This window comes from Narcine bancroftii, chromosome 2 (assembly GCF_036971445.1).
Source record: "Narcine bancroftii isolate sNarBan1 chromosome 2, sNarBan1.hap1, whole genome shotgun sequence".
NCBI classification, from domain to species: domain Eukaryota; kingdom Metazoa; phylum Chordata; class Chondrichthyes; order Torpediniformes; family Narcinidae; genus Narcine; species Narcine bancroftii.
The window spans coordinates 82,125,472-82,145,567 of NC_091470.1; the positions used below are offsets into that span (position 1 = coordinate 82,125,472).

General features: G+C 43.5%; 1 protein-coding gene across 1 annotated transcript in view; it reads right to left on the minus strand.

Annotated features, from left to right (window-relative positions):
* sptbn5 (spectrin, beta, non-erythrocytic 5) overlaps positions 1-20,096 on the minus strand; it is a 251,285-nt gene that overhangs the window by 61,742 nt on the left and 169,447 nt on the right. The window contains exons 42-50 of the mRNA XM_069915498.1: positions 15,140-15,258; positions 12,294-12,408; positions 11,748-11,861; positions 10,605-10,726; positions 9,243-9,405; positions 8,208-8,396; positions 2,915-2,992; positions 646-818; positions 71-161 (exon numbers count right to left, since the gene is read on the minus strand). Of these exons, the coding sequence (XP_069771599.1) occupies positions 71-161; positions 646-818; positions 2,915-2,992; positions 8,208-8,396; positions 9,243-9,405; positions 10,605-10,726; positions 11,748-11,861; positions 12,294-12,408; positions 15,140-15,258 (1,164 nt within the window). The remainder of the gene's footprint in view (positions 1-70; positions 162-645; positions 819-2,914; positions 2,993-8,207; positions 8,397-9,242; positions 9,406-10,604; positions 10,727-11,747; positions 11,862-12,293; positions 12,409-15,139; positions 15,259-20,096) is intronic.

The following is a 20,096-nucleotide window of genomic DNA, read 5'->3' on the forward strand; positions in this document are numbered from 1 at the left end:
TTTATTTATGTGGATTAACAGCAATGTCATGTCTTAATTCATAGTTTGGTTTTGTAAAGATGCTTTTTACCTCATAGGAGCTTCTTAGGAAAACCTGCAGCTGCTTGGACTGGTTTAGAAGTTTCCCACGGTGCTCACAGTTTTCCATTAACTTTTGTTTTCTGAGAGACAAAAAAAATCAAGATAAATTATAGTCAGTGAATTCTTCAAAATCGTCAACAACCAGACACAGAAACATTAATCCAAAGCTTGTGAGAATCGAAAGAGGAGAGGCAGTAGAGACTGCCAGACACATTGCCAGCACATTCCTATCTTAGATTCATTTAGTCCTCAGAGAGAAGGTGTTCTTTCCTACCAGTGACAACATGGTAAGGAAAGAAATCCAGAGCACATTAGATCCTATAATATTTCAGTGCTTATCCCTTGTTATTATGTAATTGCAATAATGATAAGGACTCTGGCCGATATCTTCCCCTGCAGTGAGTCCATGGTGGGAACCGAACTAAAGATCAATGAACTCAGCACACATATTATGGCCCTGAGGACTTGTTGCTCCATAGAGTGATACGTTCAGTCTACAGACGGTCATTCTTAAGCCATCTGATTATATAGCTAAGTGCTGTGCATCTCATGGTGACATCATACCTCTGTAGGATTGCTTGGCATTTGGTGATAACCTGAGCGCAATCTGAGTGCTTGTTCTGCTTCAGCTGCAGGGCAAACCTCTCCATCACGTTTATCTTTTCTAGCTGAGCCTCCAGAGCTTTCTCAAACTGTTCGTGCTTTTGCTGCAAATTCTCGACCCTGGCCAGGGAATCCTGAAACGGCACAGCAAGGAAGACATTGAACAAACTCAGCAAACTCAGTATTGTGGCTCAATTTCAATTCCTCTCTCTAAAGACTGCTTGCATCTGGAGTCATAATTGACCAATTGCCTTTCTGCAGAAATATATAATTGATTCCTTTATTTCTAAATTGGGGTTGAGCCTTTCTGAAAAGTTGTCGTCCAGAAGCAATTCCTATGACACACTACAAGTTACATCTGCCAACCAGAAAAAGTCAGGTTGATGGCTGCTCTCCTGTAACAAGCCAATCTTCTATCCACACCAATACATAATCTCCTCCTACACCATGAGTTGCAGAAAGAATTGATGTCTGGCCTCAAGACAGGAAACAGAGAATGAGAGTAAAGGCTAATGGCACTCATCAAAAACATGCTTGGAATCACTGCTAGTCACAATTTACATGAATCATTTGGACTCAGAAATTAAAACACAGTTTCTAAATGTGTGGATGGGATCAGTGCTGGAGCCTCAGCTTCTTACAAATTATATCTAACTAACTCGAGCGAAGGTTGTTTAATTTCCTGGTGCCACAAAGAGGTGGAAGAAGTTGCGAAGAGGACATCAGAAGGGAATAGGCAAAGATCTGGCAAAGGAAGCAGAATATGGAAAATGTGTAATTTCCATTTCCACAGAAGGATATACAACAAAATATAATTTAAATGGTGAGTAATTTCAGAACTCTGAGAATCAGGGGGAGCAGGATATCCTTGCACAAGATTGTTAGAAGAATAATAGAGGGGCTGAGAGAGATTAGGAGGGGATTTGTAGACAAAACTGGAAAGTTTATGATTCAGTTATGCAAAATCAGTAGTGAACTGTGTTCCATGCTGGTCATCTTATATAAAGAGGGATATAAATGCTTTGGAAACTGTTCAGAGAAGGGTTACTAGATTAATATCTGGAATGGGACAGTTGCTATGTGTGGAAAAGCTGGAAGGCAAGGCTGCATCACTCTGCCTATACATCAATGGTTCCAACGTGAAGAGAGTGGAAAGCACAAAGTTCCTTGATGTGCATATAAAAGGCAACCTATCCTGGACCAACAACACCTCACCATTAATCAAGAAGTACCTACTCTTCCTAAGGAGGTTGAGGAGGGTAAGGCTACTGTCTCCCGTCTTGACCACCTTCTGTAGATGTCCTGTCTGGCTGCATCATTGTGGAGTATGGCAGCTGCAATGCAGCAGATGGGAAGTCAATACAGAGGATCATCAAAATGACCGAGAAGATCATTGGGGTCACCCTTTCCTCCATTGACAATATCTATTGGGACCGTTGCTTAAATAAGACTCAAAAAATTACAGAAGACCCTTTCTATCTAGCACACTGTACCTTTGACCTGCTACCATCAGGAAGGAGGTTCAGGGGCATACAATTCAGGACTGTTAAAGAAATACTTTCTTCCTACAGGCTGTGTTTCATGAATGGTATCCTGTAACAAGTATTTATATATTCATGTCGTGTGTGTGTGTGTGTGTGTGTGTAATATATGTGTGTGTGTGTGTGTGTGTTTGTGGGTGTATATACACCATGTTGTGGAGAGGCTCTGTTTCATTGGGTTGTATATGTACAATCAGATGAACTTGAACTTGCATATGCTGGTGTACAATGAGAGGGACATGACTGAATCATGTAATATTCAAGATGATTGTGGGGAAGACTGCTTCCTCTTGGCAGAGAATATATAATGAGTATTGAGACAGAGATCCAGTGAAATCTTTTCCCTCAGCGTTATAAGCTCTACAACTCTTCCTCAAACAACGCTGGAAGCGAAGTCTTTGATGTATAGATAAACAGACAGACAAGCAAGGAAGTGAAGAGTTACAGGAGGTAGGTATGGAAAAAATTTAAGATCACATTAGGATCAGAGAGTTTTCTCTTTCCTATTCCTGACAACAGATCTCAGACCTGAACAATGAACTGTTCCCCTTTCCACAGATGCTGCTTGACCCGTTGAGTGGTTCTGGCATTTACGGTTTTAATGTTGGGTCTTCAGCATCTGCAATTTTGCTTTGATTTTCAGTTCTGACACCCATCACCCATTCAATCACACAAGTTGGAAAACCTACCCCATAGTCTTCATTGGCCAGGACCGCCTCCTTGCTGCTTAGCCAGCTCTCACTCTGCTCCACGTACCCATAGAATATCTGTAACAACCAAAGTCTCATCACATCAAAAGAAATACAGGAGCACATCAGAAGAACACAGTTTATGTTAATATCTTTAAATTATTCTCATGCCTTCTCAGCCAAAGTTACATGCTTTGTTGTTGTGTGTTGTATATTTTCAGAGTTGTCGACTGCCAGACCCAGGAATTTATTGCTGAATGGAGAAGGTTGCCAGTATTGGTTAGGTTTGTCAAACACCCAATTCTTGTGTAGTGTGACAGAAAGGACTCAAGACCAGAGAGTGTACAACATGCTTTTATTCAATAAGAATGGCACACATGGTCTGTGGACTGAACTGGGGTTTTGGTGGGGGTCTAGGGTTTCTATTAGGATATGCGGGAGGGGGGCCGAGTCAAGGGAGGAGCCTGTCCTTAGAACATTGCACCAGTAGTGGATTCCCAGTTCACTACACCTTGACACTACAACTTTCCAATATACAAAATGTGTTCAGAATTGGCTGCGAAGCCAGTCCTAGTAGTTCAGCCCTTTCAGAGGAATGCAGCCAATTGTATCAGCAGTACACATTTTAAGATTGCTGTCCACCCCATTGAGTGAAGGGATTTGCCAAACTGCCCTCAGAGATGGCAGAGTCCACTTCTAACCAAGGGCCACAAAGAAGTATTATTTTCAAGTGGGTAGCAACCATCCTACAAATAAATCCTCTGCAGTCCTCCCTGTATCGTACCAATACAGAGCACTGGTTTACCAGCTTTACCCAAGGTTACAATCTACCATGGAATTCATTGCTTTGCTTGTGATGCATCCTGTGTTAGATTTACTGTCTCCAAAGTAGCCATTACAGGAGTCTGAGAAAGGTTGAGTCCAATTGCATCGATCAGAATTATTGGAATTCATTGGAGATCGATATTACATAGATCATAGAACATTGCAGCACAGTAAAGATCTTCACCTCTTGATGTCGTGCTGACCCATATACAGTGAAACCCTGTTATAACATGATAATTGGGGTCCATAAAACCTCATGGCAAAAAAGGTGGGGTTGCATTAAATTGGGGTTTCAATAAATCGTTGTTGCAGATGAAATTAAAACACAAATTAATTTTTAGTACACCAGAAATGGCAATTTTGCCGGCAGGAAACAGATAAAATGTGCGACGCTGAACGTCCACAGCTTAACACGTTTTGAAGTAGCAAGAACAACATTCGGGGAAAGAGCTCTTGCAACTCTGCCCCGCATTCGGACAGAGTAACAAGTGGAAGACAGATGAACTCAACCCTCATTGGGTTTAGACACTTTTGCATTGCAGTGTTTCGAATCTTTCCGTAATGCGAGGACACACTTTCCTGATTCTGCCAGGACCCCGACGTCCCCTTTCTTGCCGGGACCATGACGTCCTGCTCCTGCCAGAGACAGGAGCCCGGCATCCCCACTCATGCTGGGAGCACTTCTGCTGGGCGCCTGATGTCCCCACTCCTGCTGGGAGCCCGACCAGTGCCATATCTAGGTAAAGTGGTGGCCCCCTTGTTGAAAAAACTGCTACACTCCAACATTGCCACCCAACATATGATATGAGCAGCAGGTCAGGTACTGTCGTAGGACAGCCGGCGGGGACCAGGGCTGTCAGCAGGTGTCCGATGGAGCTGTCAGTAGGTGGCTGGCGGGGCTGTCAGCACACGGCTGTGGTGGGCTGTGACAGGTCAACCGGCTGCCAGGCCTCCGGTTCCTCACTGGGCCGCTCCAGCCTTCGGAACCTCACTGGGCAGCTATGGCCTTCAGGAACGCCTGTCCTTGCCAGCTACTCACTGTGAGATCAATAGCAAAATGGCCTCTTCCCTACCCATAATCCCCCACACTGCTGGAACCGCTCTGCATTTCCCTGGCTGATGCTGGCACTGGCGGAGTGGTTCCAGCTGCGTGGGGGATTATGGGTAGGGAATACAGCCATTTTGCCCATTTATCTCACATTGAGCCACTGCCAGGTGCCTCTATCATGCTGGAACAGTTCCGAAGCAAGATGATGACGTGCCATCCAGAGCGGTGCTCAAGTTAGTGGGATGGAATCTATTTTGGGTTAGCCCAGCTAGGGTCTCGAATATTGGGTGGGCGAGCTCCGATACTGGGCAGGCAAGGCAAGGACAGTGGTGCCCCCTGCAAGTGGTGCCCAGGGTATGTGCCCTAGTTGCCATACCCTAGATATGCTTATGAGCCTGACTCCCAAGACTAATGACTCATCGCATTATATCCAAATATGTGTTAAATCATGGAGCGTAAAATTGGGGTTTCACTGTATTCCTTAAAAAATACTAAACCCTCACTACCCTGTAACTCTATATATTTTTTTCCATCCATGTGCCTGTCTAAGAGTTTTTTAAATGCCCCTAATGTTTCAGCCTCCACATTAATCCCCAGCAAGGCATTCCAGGCACCCACAACTCACTGAGTAAAAAAACGTACCCCTGATGATTCCCCTAAACTCCCCTCCCTTCACCTTGCACCTATGTTCTCTGGTGCTTGCTATTCCTGCCCTGGGGAAAAAGGTGTTGGTTGTCCACTCTATCTACACCTCTCATAATCTTGTAGACCCTCTAGTAAGTCTGCTCTCATCCTTCTTCGCTCCAAAGACAGAAGTTCCAGTTCTGCTAACTTTGCCTACTTAAGTCTTATTTTCCAATACAGGCAACATCCTGGTAAATCACCATAGCTTCCACATCCTTCCTATAACTTAGGTGACCAAAACTGAATGCAATGCTTTAAGTGTGGTCTCACCAGAGATTTGTGGAGTTGCAACATGACCTCTTGACTCTTGAACTCAATCCCCCTACTAATGAAGCACAACATCCCATTAACCTTCTTAACTATTCTATCAACCTGCTTGGCGACCTTGAGTGATATATAGATTTGGACCCCAAGGTCCCCTCTGTTCATCCACACTCCTAAGTAACTGACCAATAACCCTGTACTCAGCCTTCTGGTTTGTCCTTCCAAAATGCATCACCTCACTCTTATCCGGATTGAACTCCATCTGCCACTTTTCTGCCCAACTCTGCATCTTGTTTATATCTTATAACCTTCAACAACCTCAGCACCATCCACAACCCCTCCAACCTTTGTGTCATCTGCAAACTTACTAACCCATCCTTCCGCCTCTTCATCCGGGTCTTTTATAAAAATCGCAGAGAACAAGGATTCTAGAACAGATCCTTGCAGAACTCCACTAATAACTGACCTCCAAGCCAAATACTCTCCTTCCAGTGCTGCTCTGTTTTCCACATGCAAGCCAATTATTTTATCCACACAGCCAAGGTTCCATGGATCTCATGCCTCATGACTTTCTGAACAATTCTCTCATGAGAGACCATGTCAAAGGTCTTACTGGGAGAGCGCTTTGCTCAGCACCTCTGCTCCATTCGCAACCACAGCGGCCTCCCAGTGGCCAATCATTTCAACTCCGAGTCACACTCCTGCACTCACCTGTCTGCCCAGGGCCTTATGTACGATCCCACCCTGACCATCTGTAGATTGGAGGAACAACACTTTATTTTCCATCTGGGCAGCCTCTAGCTAGATGGGATTAAATTGACTTTACTGCCTTCCACTAAACTTGCTCGCCTTTTCTTCCCCTCCCCCTTTTTCCTGTCTTTCCTTTCAGTTCCTCCATCCATGCAGCTATTCCTCCTCCCTCTCATTGCTACTGTCCCCTCCCTCCTTTCTCCACCTATCATCTCCTGCCTTTGCCACCACCACTCCCCTTAACTCTTGTTCGGATGCTTGCTGGCATTCTCTCATACCTTGATGAAGGGCTCATGCCAAAAACATTGGTTCTGTACCTTTTCCTTTGCTACATAAAGGGCACTGTTCGTCCTGTTGAGCTTCTCCAGCATGTGTGTTTTTTACTTCAGCCACAGTGTCTACAGAATTTTGTCATATACATTCGTACTTCTCCAAATGCTCATAGAATCTATCCTTAAGAATCCTCTCCAATAGTTTGCAACCACTGATATAAGATTCACCAGTCTATAATTCCCAGGATTCTCTCTAGTACCTTTTTTTAAACAAGGGGACCACATTAGCCATTCTCCAATCCTCCGGCACCTCCCCTGTGACCAAAGAGGACTTGAATTTTAATGTTTTTTAAAAAGATCCAACACCTCCTCTTCCTGAATCTCAACATTATCCAGCACACAGGCCTGTTCTATTCTGACCTCACCCTGATCAAGGTCCTTTTCTCTTGTGAATATTGATTGATTTAGGACCTCTCCAACTTCCTCCGCCTCCACTCATATGTTGCCTCCTTTATCCTTTAGCGGCCCCAGTTTCATTCTCATCGTATTGATGTTGTCTGGTTGGAGACTGTCAAGGCAGGTTTCTGTTCTTCTAATTTACATGTAGCCTCAACTTGGCAGTACAGAAGGCCATGGACAGACATGTCAATGTGGAAGTGGAATTAAAGTGGGCAGCCACTTAGTGCCAATTAAAGTAGCATGGAACCGTAGAACACTACAGCACAGAAACAGGCCACTTGGAGCACTTAGTCCATTCACAACTATTATTCCACCCTGTCCCATCATCCTGCACACGGATCATAGGCCTCCACACCCCTCTTATCCATGTACCTATCCAAATTTCTCTTAAATGTTGAAATTGAAACTGCATTCATCACTTGTACTGGCAGCTCGGTACACACTCTCACCATGATCTGAGAGCCTTCTAATATGCCCCTTAAACATTTCACCTTTCAATCATAACTTATGCCCTATAATTCTTGTCTTAACCAACCTCAGTGGAAAATCCTGTGTGCACATATCCTATCTATACCCCTCATCATTTTGTATACCTTTATCAAATCTCCCCACATTCTCCACGCTCTGGGGAATAAAGTTCTAATCAATTCCACCTTTCACTGAACTCAGCTCCTTAAATCCCAACATATCCTTGTACTCTTTTATTCTTGTTGATCTTTCCTTAATCAAAACTTCACACAATACTCCAACTCCTGTACTCAGCGCTTTGATTTATGAAGATCAATGTGCCAAACACTCTTTTTACAATCCTATTTACCTGTGATGCCACTTTCAAGGAGATTTCCCAAATCCCTCTGCTCTACCACACTCTGTTGTATATTAAAGGCAGTGCATTTCTCCCTCATTTATGAAGTGGTTGGGAAATGCGCTTAGGTATAATGGATCCAGCAATGTGAATGTGGTCTATACTCTCCCCTAGCCTCGTCAGTACCTGGAGATCACAGGCCTCTGCCAGCCTGTTGCTACAATTGTGCCATGCTTCATTTAGAGTAGTCCAAGTCCCTTCCACCTTGGAAAGGGCCTGCTTGATGTCTGGTGATGCATAATGCCCAGCAGCCACGAGTTCAACTGCAACATTCCTGATAGCATCAAAACGCTCTTCTCTGGCTTGGATCTCGGTCTAAAAGATATAAACAGAGATGGTCACGCGCGTGCACGCACACTCACACACCCCCACCCCATAAGCAATTTCTTCATTATGGAAGCATGAACATTTCTTGCAGGCTACCACTTCTACCTCCATCAACCCCTCTTCCCCCACTTCCATATTGGAAAGCAGGCTCCCTCACGGTCATATGTATGCATTTGCATCATTCAATAATTCACACTTTCCCCCTATTACAATCTTTTCCAAAAGTTCCTCAAGGCTCCTTCACTGTTCTTCTATTCACTTTCTCTGAAGAGGCACTCTCCCCACAGGCACTGCACAAGCAATACGTGACTGCTGTAGTGTTGAGTTTTAGCATAACCTCTGGAAATTTGCGACCTCTCCTCAACTCCGACCACCTGCCCTTTCCCAACACTCCTCAAGCCCCACCACCTTCCCCTCCCCCCCACTATGCCCTTCAACTCTCAACACCTGCTCCTCCCCATCATTCTCCTCCCCCCACCACTCTCCGCTCTTCCATTCTGCCCACCTACCCCAATCCTGTCGATCTTAATTTCATTCTGGCTCATCCTGCACCAGCTCTTTCCCTTTCTCTATTGAGCCAAACCCTCTGCAAAGAAAATGCAGGAAGCATTACTTCCTGTTTCGGGATATTGCATTTCACTCATCTGAATATGATGGGAGGCAAACCATCTTTACACAGACGTGAAACAAATTATTATCTGACAATGCTACTGATAAGGAACTAATTCTGGCTGAATCTGGACAGGCTGAAGCCCAAAGGTGCTGGTAGATCTTAAACAAGCTCATTATAGTGCATTAAAGCAGTTGGATCAGCTACCCAAGCTGTGTCCTTGCCTTTCTCTCTTGGTGCTCCTCGATCATGCTCTCAGCCTCTTGCCTACTCTTTGGCAGTCTCCTTTCTTCCACGAGATCCTTCATCCACTGCGCCCAGTCCAGCAGCTCGCGAACTGTCCTGTTGAACTTCTGTAGCTGATACGAAGCTTCGAGTTTCTCCTTTCTGAAGAAAGAAACCATCAGAAGTGTGGAGGATAATAATAGACTCCAAGGGGATACATTCAAGTGGAAAATGAAATTTAATGCAAACAATTCAATCTGGAGTACAGAGTACGGAGAAACAATATCATAAAATGCTGGCAACACTCAGTGGGTCGGGCAGTATCTGTGGAAAGAGAAACAGTCAACATTTTGGATCTGCGACCTTTCTGCAGAACCATGAAAAAGAAAAAGTAGGTTTTAGCAGCAGAGAAGTTAATCCAGTAAATGTTTCACTTTCCATAGATGCTCCTTGATGCTGTGCTTACTTGGTGCAAATTGATCTTCTTTTTCATTGTAGTCTTCTTCTCTGTAAATTGGACTCTATGCATGGCTGTATGAAAGTTAGAGATAACCTGTGGTCTGTTCACAGAAGAAGCCTTTTCACTGAACTAGAAGCATTGTAACAAATAAACTTAAAAAATGTAAAGTTGGTTTGGCTATTTCGTGGATTCCAGTATGTTAGCACTTCTCTCTTTGGAATGGTTTTGAGAGCACAGAATCTAATCTCAAATTACCCTTCAATTGGGACACCCCTGATACAGGCAACTGGCCTGAGTTACTAACCCGGACACCTTTGGGATCCAGGAGGAAACTGGAGCACTTGGAGGGGAAATCCACCTGGTCATAGAGGGAAACCCACACAGTCACAGGGGGACAGGCAAACTCAACACAGACAACTCCGAAGGCTTGGATTGAACCAAGGTCACTGGAGCTGTGAGGTAGGAGCTCTGTTAACTGTGCCTCAATTATCTTTCCAAGCAGGCTGGTGACTGCACTGAGATCAGCAGAGTTGTTCTACGGAAACACCAATCACGGCTGAAATAAATATGAGAGGCACCTTGCAAAGCACCTCAGGCCCTCGGCTCAGGATATCTGTACTAAGGATTCAGGCTCAGTGTTGAGAATAGCAGTGGATTGGGAAGTTAGATATGGTATTATCTCCAACTTGTCCCTAACATCTGTGCAGGTGTGGATGTCAGAGGCAAAATTCAACCAGAAAGCTAACCATCTTCAAGGCCCTTATCAATACCACTTTTCCTGTGATATTTACAGATATAATTAACTGGTTGGAACCTCACAGGGGTATGAAAAGGCACAAAATAAAATTCAAGCACTTTCCTCGTATCCTTTCTGTGTCTGTATTTTGGGAAATTTACTCACCGTAATTTGGCTTCCTTCTTCAGCTGAAGCCAGCTGTCCTGCATCTCCCTGTTCTTCAGGCTAAGCTTATCAGACAGAGGAAAATGGGTCTCACACAGCTGTTTGGCTTCAGCTTCCAGTGCCTGGTTAAGATACACAAACAAGCATGTTAACAGCTGGATGGTTAAATGGATCTCATCTTGAAAGGGAGTGGGGTATGTGGATCCCAGACTGGTTGCAGATCCCACTCTGTTGCAGCAGGAGATAGTGCACAGGGTGTGTATCCATGATTGCAGGCCCCACTTTAATACAGGAAGAGGTAGTGGATTATTGTGGATTTTAGGGGTTGGAGGTCTAAGGGACCACACACCTTTTTTCATTGAAGGGATGTCAGTGGAGATGGTTAGTACCTTTGAGTTCCTGGGAATCCATATTTCCAAAGACCTCTCCTGGAGCCAGCACATCGAGGCAACCAGGAAGAAGGAGGACCCATGCCTCAATTTTCTAAGGAGTCTGAAGAACGTAATTGAATATCTGCAGAATACTCTATCTGCAGGGCTGCTGGTGGCTTGAGGCGAGGAACTCACGGAGGCTGTGGGCGGCTAGAAACTGTAGTTAAGGGACTTGCACCAGGCTGCGGACTGCTGGAGACTGGCTTGAAACTGACTGAAAGGGTACCATGTATCAGAACCGCGATGCAAGAGGGTGCCAAGGGCGTGGAAGGGTTCCTGACCATGTTGGAGGGTCAGATCTGGAGCTTAGATGGCCGATAGTTTGGATTGGACTCTGTGTGCCTGCGGTGGCTGTGGAAGCGCTGGATGTGTATCCACAGACACTCAGTGACTCTGGGGGGGTGGGGGGGGGGGGCAACTCTCTTTTGCTTCTCTTTCTCTGTGCCTATGATTGGCAGTAGCCATGAGGGGTTGCAGACTCCAGGGAAGATTGGAGCAGGGCAAACAATTTCTGCCACTCGCGAATCTGCCTGCCTTTCATGTAATATGACAGTTTTGATTACATGACAATAAATTGATTCTAATCTAACGGGGTTTACTAGTCAATGTGCAGCTGTGAGGGAGGAAGATGTATGGAGCAAAACAAATTGGGGCATCTTTGGTTGCAATCCTGGCCAGCCTCACTTTCTCTGGCTCAGCGTACAGTATTTACCTCTGTCTTGTCCCGAATCACTGTGATCTCCAGCTCAGTTTCTTTATGTCTCCTGATCAGTTTTTCCACACTTTCCACATCCCGACCATAATCAAGTCCTTGCATCGTTAGACTCTGTCAATAGAAAGGGGTCAGTTTTGCTTGGGGATGGTGTGACACTTGTCTACAAGTGCTTAGGAAAGTTCAAAACAGAGCACATTGACAAGGAAAATAACAAAAGAACATGACAGAGCACCAGAATATCTTCTTGTCAAGACCTCCAGCTCTTCAATTCTGCGTGCTCTGGAATACAGGCTTCACAATGAGGAGTGCAGGACCTCGCAAAGTACTGCAGCCCCAGAATTATTAACATTAAAATCATCTCCTCATCGCTCAGTGAGAACACGTTCTTTGCAGTTGGAGATCGATGGGCCAAAGTGAGTGATTACGGAACAAACAGCTGATCTTTGGCCATGCTGACACAGCTGATTCCAGTATGCGGTTGGGTTCTATGCCCAGCTGAGAGCTGGTAAAGTTTATTGCAAAGCCCAGTTACATGATTCTCACCTTTTCTCCCATTCTTTCTTTAATTTCATCCATTTCTCTGATTAAGGCATGAACCTCCAAAGCAGCTCCCAGTTTTTTCTTGTACGCATTCAAATTGCCCTGGAAACTGTTCCACCTGAAGGAGACAGAGAAGACAGTAAGCAGAGAGGATGAGTTGGAGAGTGATAGGGCAAGGGAGAACAAGGGTGAGGGAAAGGGAGTAGGAGAACAAGGAGTGAGAACGAGTGAGGAACCTGGGTGAGGGATCGCAAGGGCGAAGGAGAATGAGAGGGTGAAGGTGAATGAGGGAGAGTGATAGGATAAATGAAGAAGAATGAGGTTGGGGAGAGAGTGATGGAGAATGAAAGAGAGTGAGGTCAGGGAGAGGGTGAGGGAGAATCAAGAAGATTGAGAGAGTGAGGGAGAGAGGGAGAAGAGTGAGGGAGAGAGAGGAAAGGAGTGAGAAGAGTGAGGGAGAGAGTGAGAAGTGAGGGAAAGAGTGAGAAGAATGAGGGAAAGAGTGAGAAGAGTGAGGGAAAGAGTGAGAAGAGTGAGAGAGAGGGAAGGAGTAAGAAGAGTGAGGGAGAGAGTGAGAAGAGTGAAGGAAGGAGTGAGAAGAGTGAGGGAGAGAGTGAGAAGAGTGAGGGAGAGAGTGAGGAGTGAGGGAGAGAGTGAGAAGAGTGAGGGAGAGAGTGAGGAGTGAGGGATGGAGTGAGAAGAGTGAGGGAGAGAGTGAGAAGAGTGAGGGACGGAGTGAGAAGAGTGAGGGAGAGAGTGAGAAGAGTGAGGGAAGGAGTGAGAAGAATGAGGGAGAGAGTGAGAAGAATGAAGGAGAGAGTGAGAAGAGTGAAGGAGAGAGTAAGAAGAGTGAGGGAAGGAGTGAGAAGAGGGAGAGTGAGAAGAGTGAGGGAGAGTGAGGGAAGGAGTGAGAAGAGGAGGGAAGGTGAGAAGACTGAGGGAAGGAGTGAGAAGAGTGAGGGAAGGAGTGAGAAGAGTGAGGGAAGGAGTGAGGGGAGTGAGAAGAGTGAGGGGTGAGAAGAGTGAGGAAAGGAGTGAGAAGAGTGAGGGGTGAGAAGAGTGAGGGAAGGAGTGAGAAGAGTGAAGGAAGGAGTGAGAAGAGTGTGGGGTGAGGGGTGAGAAGAGTGAGGGAAGGAGTGAGAAGAGTGAAGGAAGGAGTGAGAAGAGTGAGGGGTGAGAAGAGTGAGGGAAGGAGTGAGAAGGAGAGTAAGAGGGTAGAGTGAGGGAGATCCAATGTAATAATCACATAGAGAATGATTGGTGTGATTGAAAGGAGAGAGGCTGAGTAGGCAAAGGGATCAGAGAAATTTTATAAATTTAAATTTTAAATTTGGACGTACCGTACGGTAACAAGGCATTTTGGCCCATGAATCCATTCTGCCCAATTGACTTACAAACCTTGGAAAGTTTTGGAAGGTGGGAGGAAACTGAAGCCTCCGGGGGGAAAACCCACCCAGACACAAGGAGAATGTATAAGCTCCTTGTAGACAGTGTGGGAATTCAATCCCGGTCCAGATGGGACAGTAGAAGGGGGAGTGGGGGGGGGCAGAAAGAGAGTGTTGCATTCAGGGAAAGGGTGAATATAAAGAAAGGGATAGCATGGGGGAGAGGGAGGAAGAAAGGGGGAAGATGAGTAGAAAGGACAAACTGAAAGGGAAAATGACAGGTTTGGGAGTGAGAAAGAGAGGGATTGACAGAGAGTCCATAATGTTTTAAAGCAGGGATAAAAGGAAGATAAATGGAAGCTGTGCCATAAATCTGAGGCTGAGAATTATCGTGCAATTTTTTTTATTTTCCCCTTTTCCCTTCTTGTAAGTGTATGCAACTCATCACTTGAGTTTAGCTTTGCACTTCTCAGTTATGTACAAGAATTTAAGGAGCAGGAGGTGATCTTGACCATTTTACCCATGGATCCTGTTCTGCCATTCATTTAGATTGAGACTAATGTGCCTGTACCAACCTTTCTCTTGGCTGATTCCCCACTTCTGTTCTCCTGTAGCCCATGGATCTTTTGACGTTAGCATTGAACATGCATAATGACTCACATTATGTTCTCTGTGAAGAAGACCTCCAAACATTTGCTGGTCTTTGTGTTAACCTGAGCTCATGCCCTTGTTCTGGGTTTCCCTATCACTGAAAACATTCTCACAGCATCTATCCTGTCAAAGCCCTTCACAATCCTTGGTTTCAATGAAATCATGTCTAATTCTTGTCATGAGCACTGGCTTAAACTATTCCATGTTCCCTTGTAAAATAACCACTTCATCCCAGGAATCGACTTGGTGAATCTCCGGACTGCAAGCTTTGGGTAGGTGGGGGCCCATCCCAAATCCCCTATTGTCACTCCATGAACTCTGACTTCTTTTGAATACATCTGCCCAAATTCCCCTGAGACACTACGTGTCAGGGACGTAGGGAGAACATCTGCCCCATTGATTGCCCAGACTGCTATCTGAAGCAAGACTTGGAAACAGTTGAGAGCTCTGGAACAATTCTCCAAATATGGAAGGGATATACCCATAAAGCAAGAAAGAGCCCCTGATGCCAAGTTTGAGTCTGATTGACACCTTGTCCTCCCCCAACATCTGCATGCAATTACTTGCAAGTGCCGATTACGGGATTATAATCAGGAACAGGGCCTTTGGCTCGTGTCTTTCATTACAATTCAACCCTAACTAAGGTCAACAAAAGTTCCCATTGCAACAGCTGAACTGGGAGCTCAGCATGGACCAGATGCATTGTGGCATCTTCGGGGGTGTGTTGGAGGTGATGTCTGGCTTTGCAAGGAAGCATTGAGGTTGGCCCTGACAACTCGCTTGCAAAAGGGTGCTGATGGGGGACAGGGATACCTTTCATTCAACTGTTGCTTGCGTCGGAGAACCGTTGCCACGTCATCTTTATTTTGCCTTTCCAGCTGGATGGCCAGGCTGTTGATAGTCCTGATGTGAGCGTCATCCACAGTCACATCCTAGGGAAGATCACACACTTGGATCAATGTTCAGGCATTACTAGAACACCAAATGTTTAAAAGAAGCAATCTATGACATGGGTCATTAATAAAGAAACATCAGTGATGCTGGGTTGCTGGATAATTTTCCTATTCTTATCTGTATGGAGATAAGCATCACCTTTGAGGAGAAGGCAACTGGTAACATGCAGCAACAGAAGGAGAGACATCCAGGTTACACTTCCAATGATAAGACTCTGCCAACCTGAAGCAGCTGTCTTACCCCGATGATACAATGAGATAGAACATTAGAGCACAGTACAGGCCCTTCAGCCCACAATGTTGCGATGTAAACTGACTCCATAACAATCCAATTTTTCCCTACTTGACACCCAGAACCCTCTATTTTTCTTACATCCATTTGCCTGTCTAAGAGTCTTTTGAATGGGTGACATCACGTGATGATGTAGGGCCAGATTGGAAAATCTGCCTCCTCTGAGGAAAAGTGAGAAAAAGAGACCAGTTTTTAAACTCATCTGAATGATTAGTAAATAACCCAGGAGAAGAAACGCGATGCCACTGAAAAAAGATAAAGAAATGGAAGAGAGTACAGAGAAAATGAAAGAACAATGACTGGAAGAAAAAGGTAGGCCTACCTTGGAGAAGAAGCCAGGACTGACCGGAGGTGAAGCCTTCTCTCTGGGTGAAGAGGGCCTCCCAGTGAGCTGTGACGTCCCATGTGTGAGGAAACACACATGGGCAGTCGACAACGGGAGGCTCGGTCAGAGTGGATTATCAAGCCCTCTAGACAGGGTCCTGGGCAGCAGGGAAGGCTGTCAGAAGGGGAAGAACAACAAGAATCAGAAGAAGAAGGACAAAGTTTAGAGGAAGTGTTGGAAGAAGAAGAAGGGGGTAAGAAAGAAAACTAAAGCTATCCCTACGCCTCAAGACCCAGTAGCTATGATTATGAATGAGTTAAAGTTAATAAGACGAGGCTAAAGTGAATAAAGTTTGCAAACTTGTTAAAGAAATGCCAAAAAAATCAAGAAATGGAGGAAAAAAGTTTTACTTTGGAAAATCAATTTCTTCAAGAAAAAGTGGATAAGTTGGATGAAGGATTAGAAGAAGGGCTTGCGATGAATAAACAGCTGTCTGAAAAAGTGGATCAAATTTAGTTGAAGGAACAATATTAAGATTATTGGTTTGAAAGGAGAAGATATTATACAATTCCTACAGCGTTAGATTCCACAGACCTTTGGGTGAGTATATTTTCATGGAGATAGTGAAACTGGGGGAGGAGTCACGTGATGGAGTAGTGGCCAGACGGTGAACTCCAGCCCTCTCCAGAAAAGTCGGAAAAAACAAAGGAAAACACAAAGGCACAGAAATAAAAGTTAAAGAAAAGTGAGTATAAAGGTGGAAAGAAGATGGCGACAAAAAAAGAAAAATCAAAATCAACGGTAAGAAGAGAGGAAGAGAAGACAACGGAGGAAGAAGGAGAAGGCCTTACCTGTTCGAAGAGGCCCGCTGTGGAGAGAGAAACCCGCTCCCTCAGGTCGGTAGAAATTGGACTACAAAAATGGATCGCTGAGCCGAGTAAAAGTGCGCAACCGCGCATGAAAAAAAACACACCGGCGGGAGGGGTGACCAGCTGGGGAGTCGATCTCCACAGCCGGTAACGACAGCTGCAGAACACCTGCAGCAAGAAGAGAACACAGAAGACAATGGAAACAAGAAAGAAGAGAAAAAAAGGGCAACAAAGAAACAACAGATGGCCAACCCAGAGGAAGAAGAAGAGGAAGAGTACAGTGAAATAGAAGAAGAAGGGAAAGGCAAGATAAAGGATATACTTTCTCTTGTTAAAGGATACATGGAGTCATTTAAAGAATGGCAGACACAGGAATTTAATGATTTAAGAAGAAGAATAAACAACAAAGAAGAGAAAATGAACAAAATAGATATGACCTTAACAGAAATGGGAAAGAAAATGGACAAGATGGAAGAGCGGGCAGTAGCAGTAGAAATGGAGGTAGAAGACTTAAAAAAGAAATTAGAGGAATCTAATAAAAAAGCTATAGAGACACAAGAACTGTTAGCTCAGAAAATAGATATAATGGAAAATTATAACAGAAGAAATAACATAAAGATAGTGGGCCTTAAGGAAGATGAAGAAGGCAAGAATATGAGGGAGTTTATAAAAGATTGGATCCCTAGGATCCTAGGATGTCCAGAACTACAGCAAGAAATGGAAATAGAAAGGGCACATAGAGCATTGGCCTTTAAACCACAACCACAACAAAAACCAAGATCTATTGTAGTAAAATTCCTAAGATATACTACAAGAGAAAAGATACTGGAGAAGACAATGGAAAAAGTAAGAGAGGGCAACAAGCCACTGGAGTATAAAGGGCAAAAAATCTTCATTTATCCAGATATAAGTTTTGAACTCCTAAAGAAGAGAAAGGAGTTCAATACAGCAAAGGCGATTTTATGGAAGAAAGGGTATAAATTTATACTAAAGCATCCAGAGGTATTGAAAATATTTATTGCAGGAAAACAAAACAGACTATTCTCGGATCCAGAAGAAGCACAAAAATTTGCAGAACAACTACAAAATAGACGGAGAGATGAAGACATGTAATGAGAGTAAAAATGATCACGATTGATATGTAATGTGGGTAAAGAGGTATAAGAGTGTATAGGTACAATGTGCATACGTGAATGTATCGGTACTTAGAGGAAAATATAGATAGTATAGACAAGAATTAATAAGGGAAGGTAATGGAATAGAGAGAATAAGGAGGGAATTAAAAGAGTGACCTTTGTTACATATGAAAAGTGAAATCTTTTCTGGGGGGGGCTGGGTGGGGGGGAATAGCGGTCACTGCAAAATCAGTTGACGCTTGCGAGTGAATTCGCAAACCCAAATGGAGAGGGGAGATGTGGTTGTCCGACAAGGGATAAAGGACAACTCAGGAGGGGAAGGGGAGATTGGGGCTAAAGAAGTTAGGAGAATTAGGAAAATGTTTGATGTTTTAGGAATGTTGTCTTTTTAAGGGTTTAAAATAAGAAAACAGAAATGGAAAAGGAGGAAAGGTAATGATGGAAAAACGGAAAGGGAAGATAAACAAAGTATAAAATGGCTACGTTGAACTATATGACTTTAAATATTAATGGAATACATAACCAAATTAAAAGGAAGAAACTGCTAAATTTACTGAAAAAAGAAAAAATTGTCCAAGAAACACACTTAACTGAATTGGAGCACAAGAAATTAAAGAGAGATTGGGTAGGACATGTAACAGCAGCATCGTATAATTCAAAAGCAAGAGGAGTGGCTATATTAATTAGTAAAAATGTGCCATTTAAAATAGAAGAGGAAATAAGAGATAGTGAAACTGAACGAGCCCATAGAGTTCTTAGACCCAAACCTCAACCAGATCAGAAATCAAGGCCCATTTTGGTGAAATTTCTTCGCTCTCAAGTAAGGGAAATAATTCTGGAATTAGCAGCTAAACAAGGCTAAAGAAAAAGCACCAGTAGAATTTGGGGGGAACAAGATTTTCTTTTATCCTGACATAACCTTTGAATTATTGAAGAAAAGGAAGTTTCAATCCAGTTAAAAACGTACTGCGGAAGAAGGGAAATACTTTCATTTTACGTTATCCTGTAACTTTGAAAGTATTTGTCCAAGGAGGTCCAAGTAGATTCTTTATGAATCCAGAACATGCTTAAGACTATGCGGAACGGTTGTCGGACGGGCGTAAAGAGTTGACCCAAAAGGTGGTTACTTGAAGATGGGGGATTGTTTTACTTTGGTTAATGTCATTTGGAAAAGGTTTTGTAATACTGTGGAGATGAGTTTATTATACTCGGAAGATCCGGGGATGTACTGATTGGTTCTTATCGAACCATGGATGTTGTTTTGTGACTTTAGACGCAACCCGAAAAATGAAGGGTGGTAGCATTGTCTAGGGGGTTTCACAGCAATGCTGGGTGGGGGAGAGGGGGTCTTTCCTATATTTCTTTCTCTTTTTTCTTCTATGTACACAATCAAGTATTATCTTTACCACTGGATTTTAGGATCTTTTTTACACTTAAGAGATTAGTGAGGAGCCGGGGACTGATGAAGGGGAAACATCTTGGAGATTTGAATTGGGAGATCTACACCTTCCAAATTTCGAGCTCTATGATGAAGTGACCCAATTACGATCTCTTTCTTCTCTTTTTGAGGAAGGAGGAAAAAGTGTTTTGGGCTAATATAGAAATGAATAAAATATGTGAGTAAACAAGAAGGCTGTTGGTACAAAAGAAATTGACCCCATTTATCTTGAATAATATAAATTTTATTAACTGGTCAAGAAAAAAAGGAATAAAATCTATTAAAGATTGTTATCAAGGCAGATATGAAATGCAAAATCTAACAAATGTTAGATACATTATAATTTCATATACTACACTGCAAAAACTTAATAGATTGAAGTCAAACAGTTCAGAAAAGTGCATTTTGCTGTCAACAGGATATAGATATGTTTGTATACTTTACAGGGACATGTCCTAAATCAAATTCCTTTTGGATCAATTCATAGATTTTATTTCAACAGGTATTAGTCATACAGTATATCGAAATGCGAAGTTGTATACCTTTGGAAAAGAATACATATAATTTAAAGACTAGGTATGATAAATTTGTGAGAATTTGGTTTCATATATGTAAAAAAAATTGGTGTTAAAATTTTATAGATAACTTATGTCAATAGGTTAAAATATGATAAGTACTTTATTACTTCCCGGCTCTTTTTCATTTTATTTGAAATGTGTTATATATTACATAGTGGTGTCTTGTTTTACTATGTATT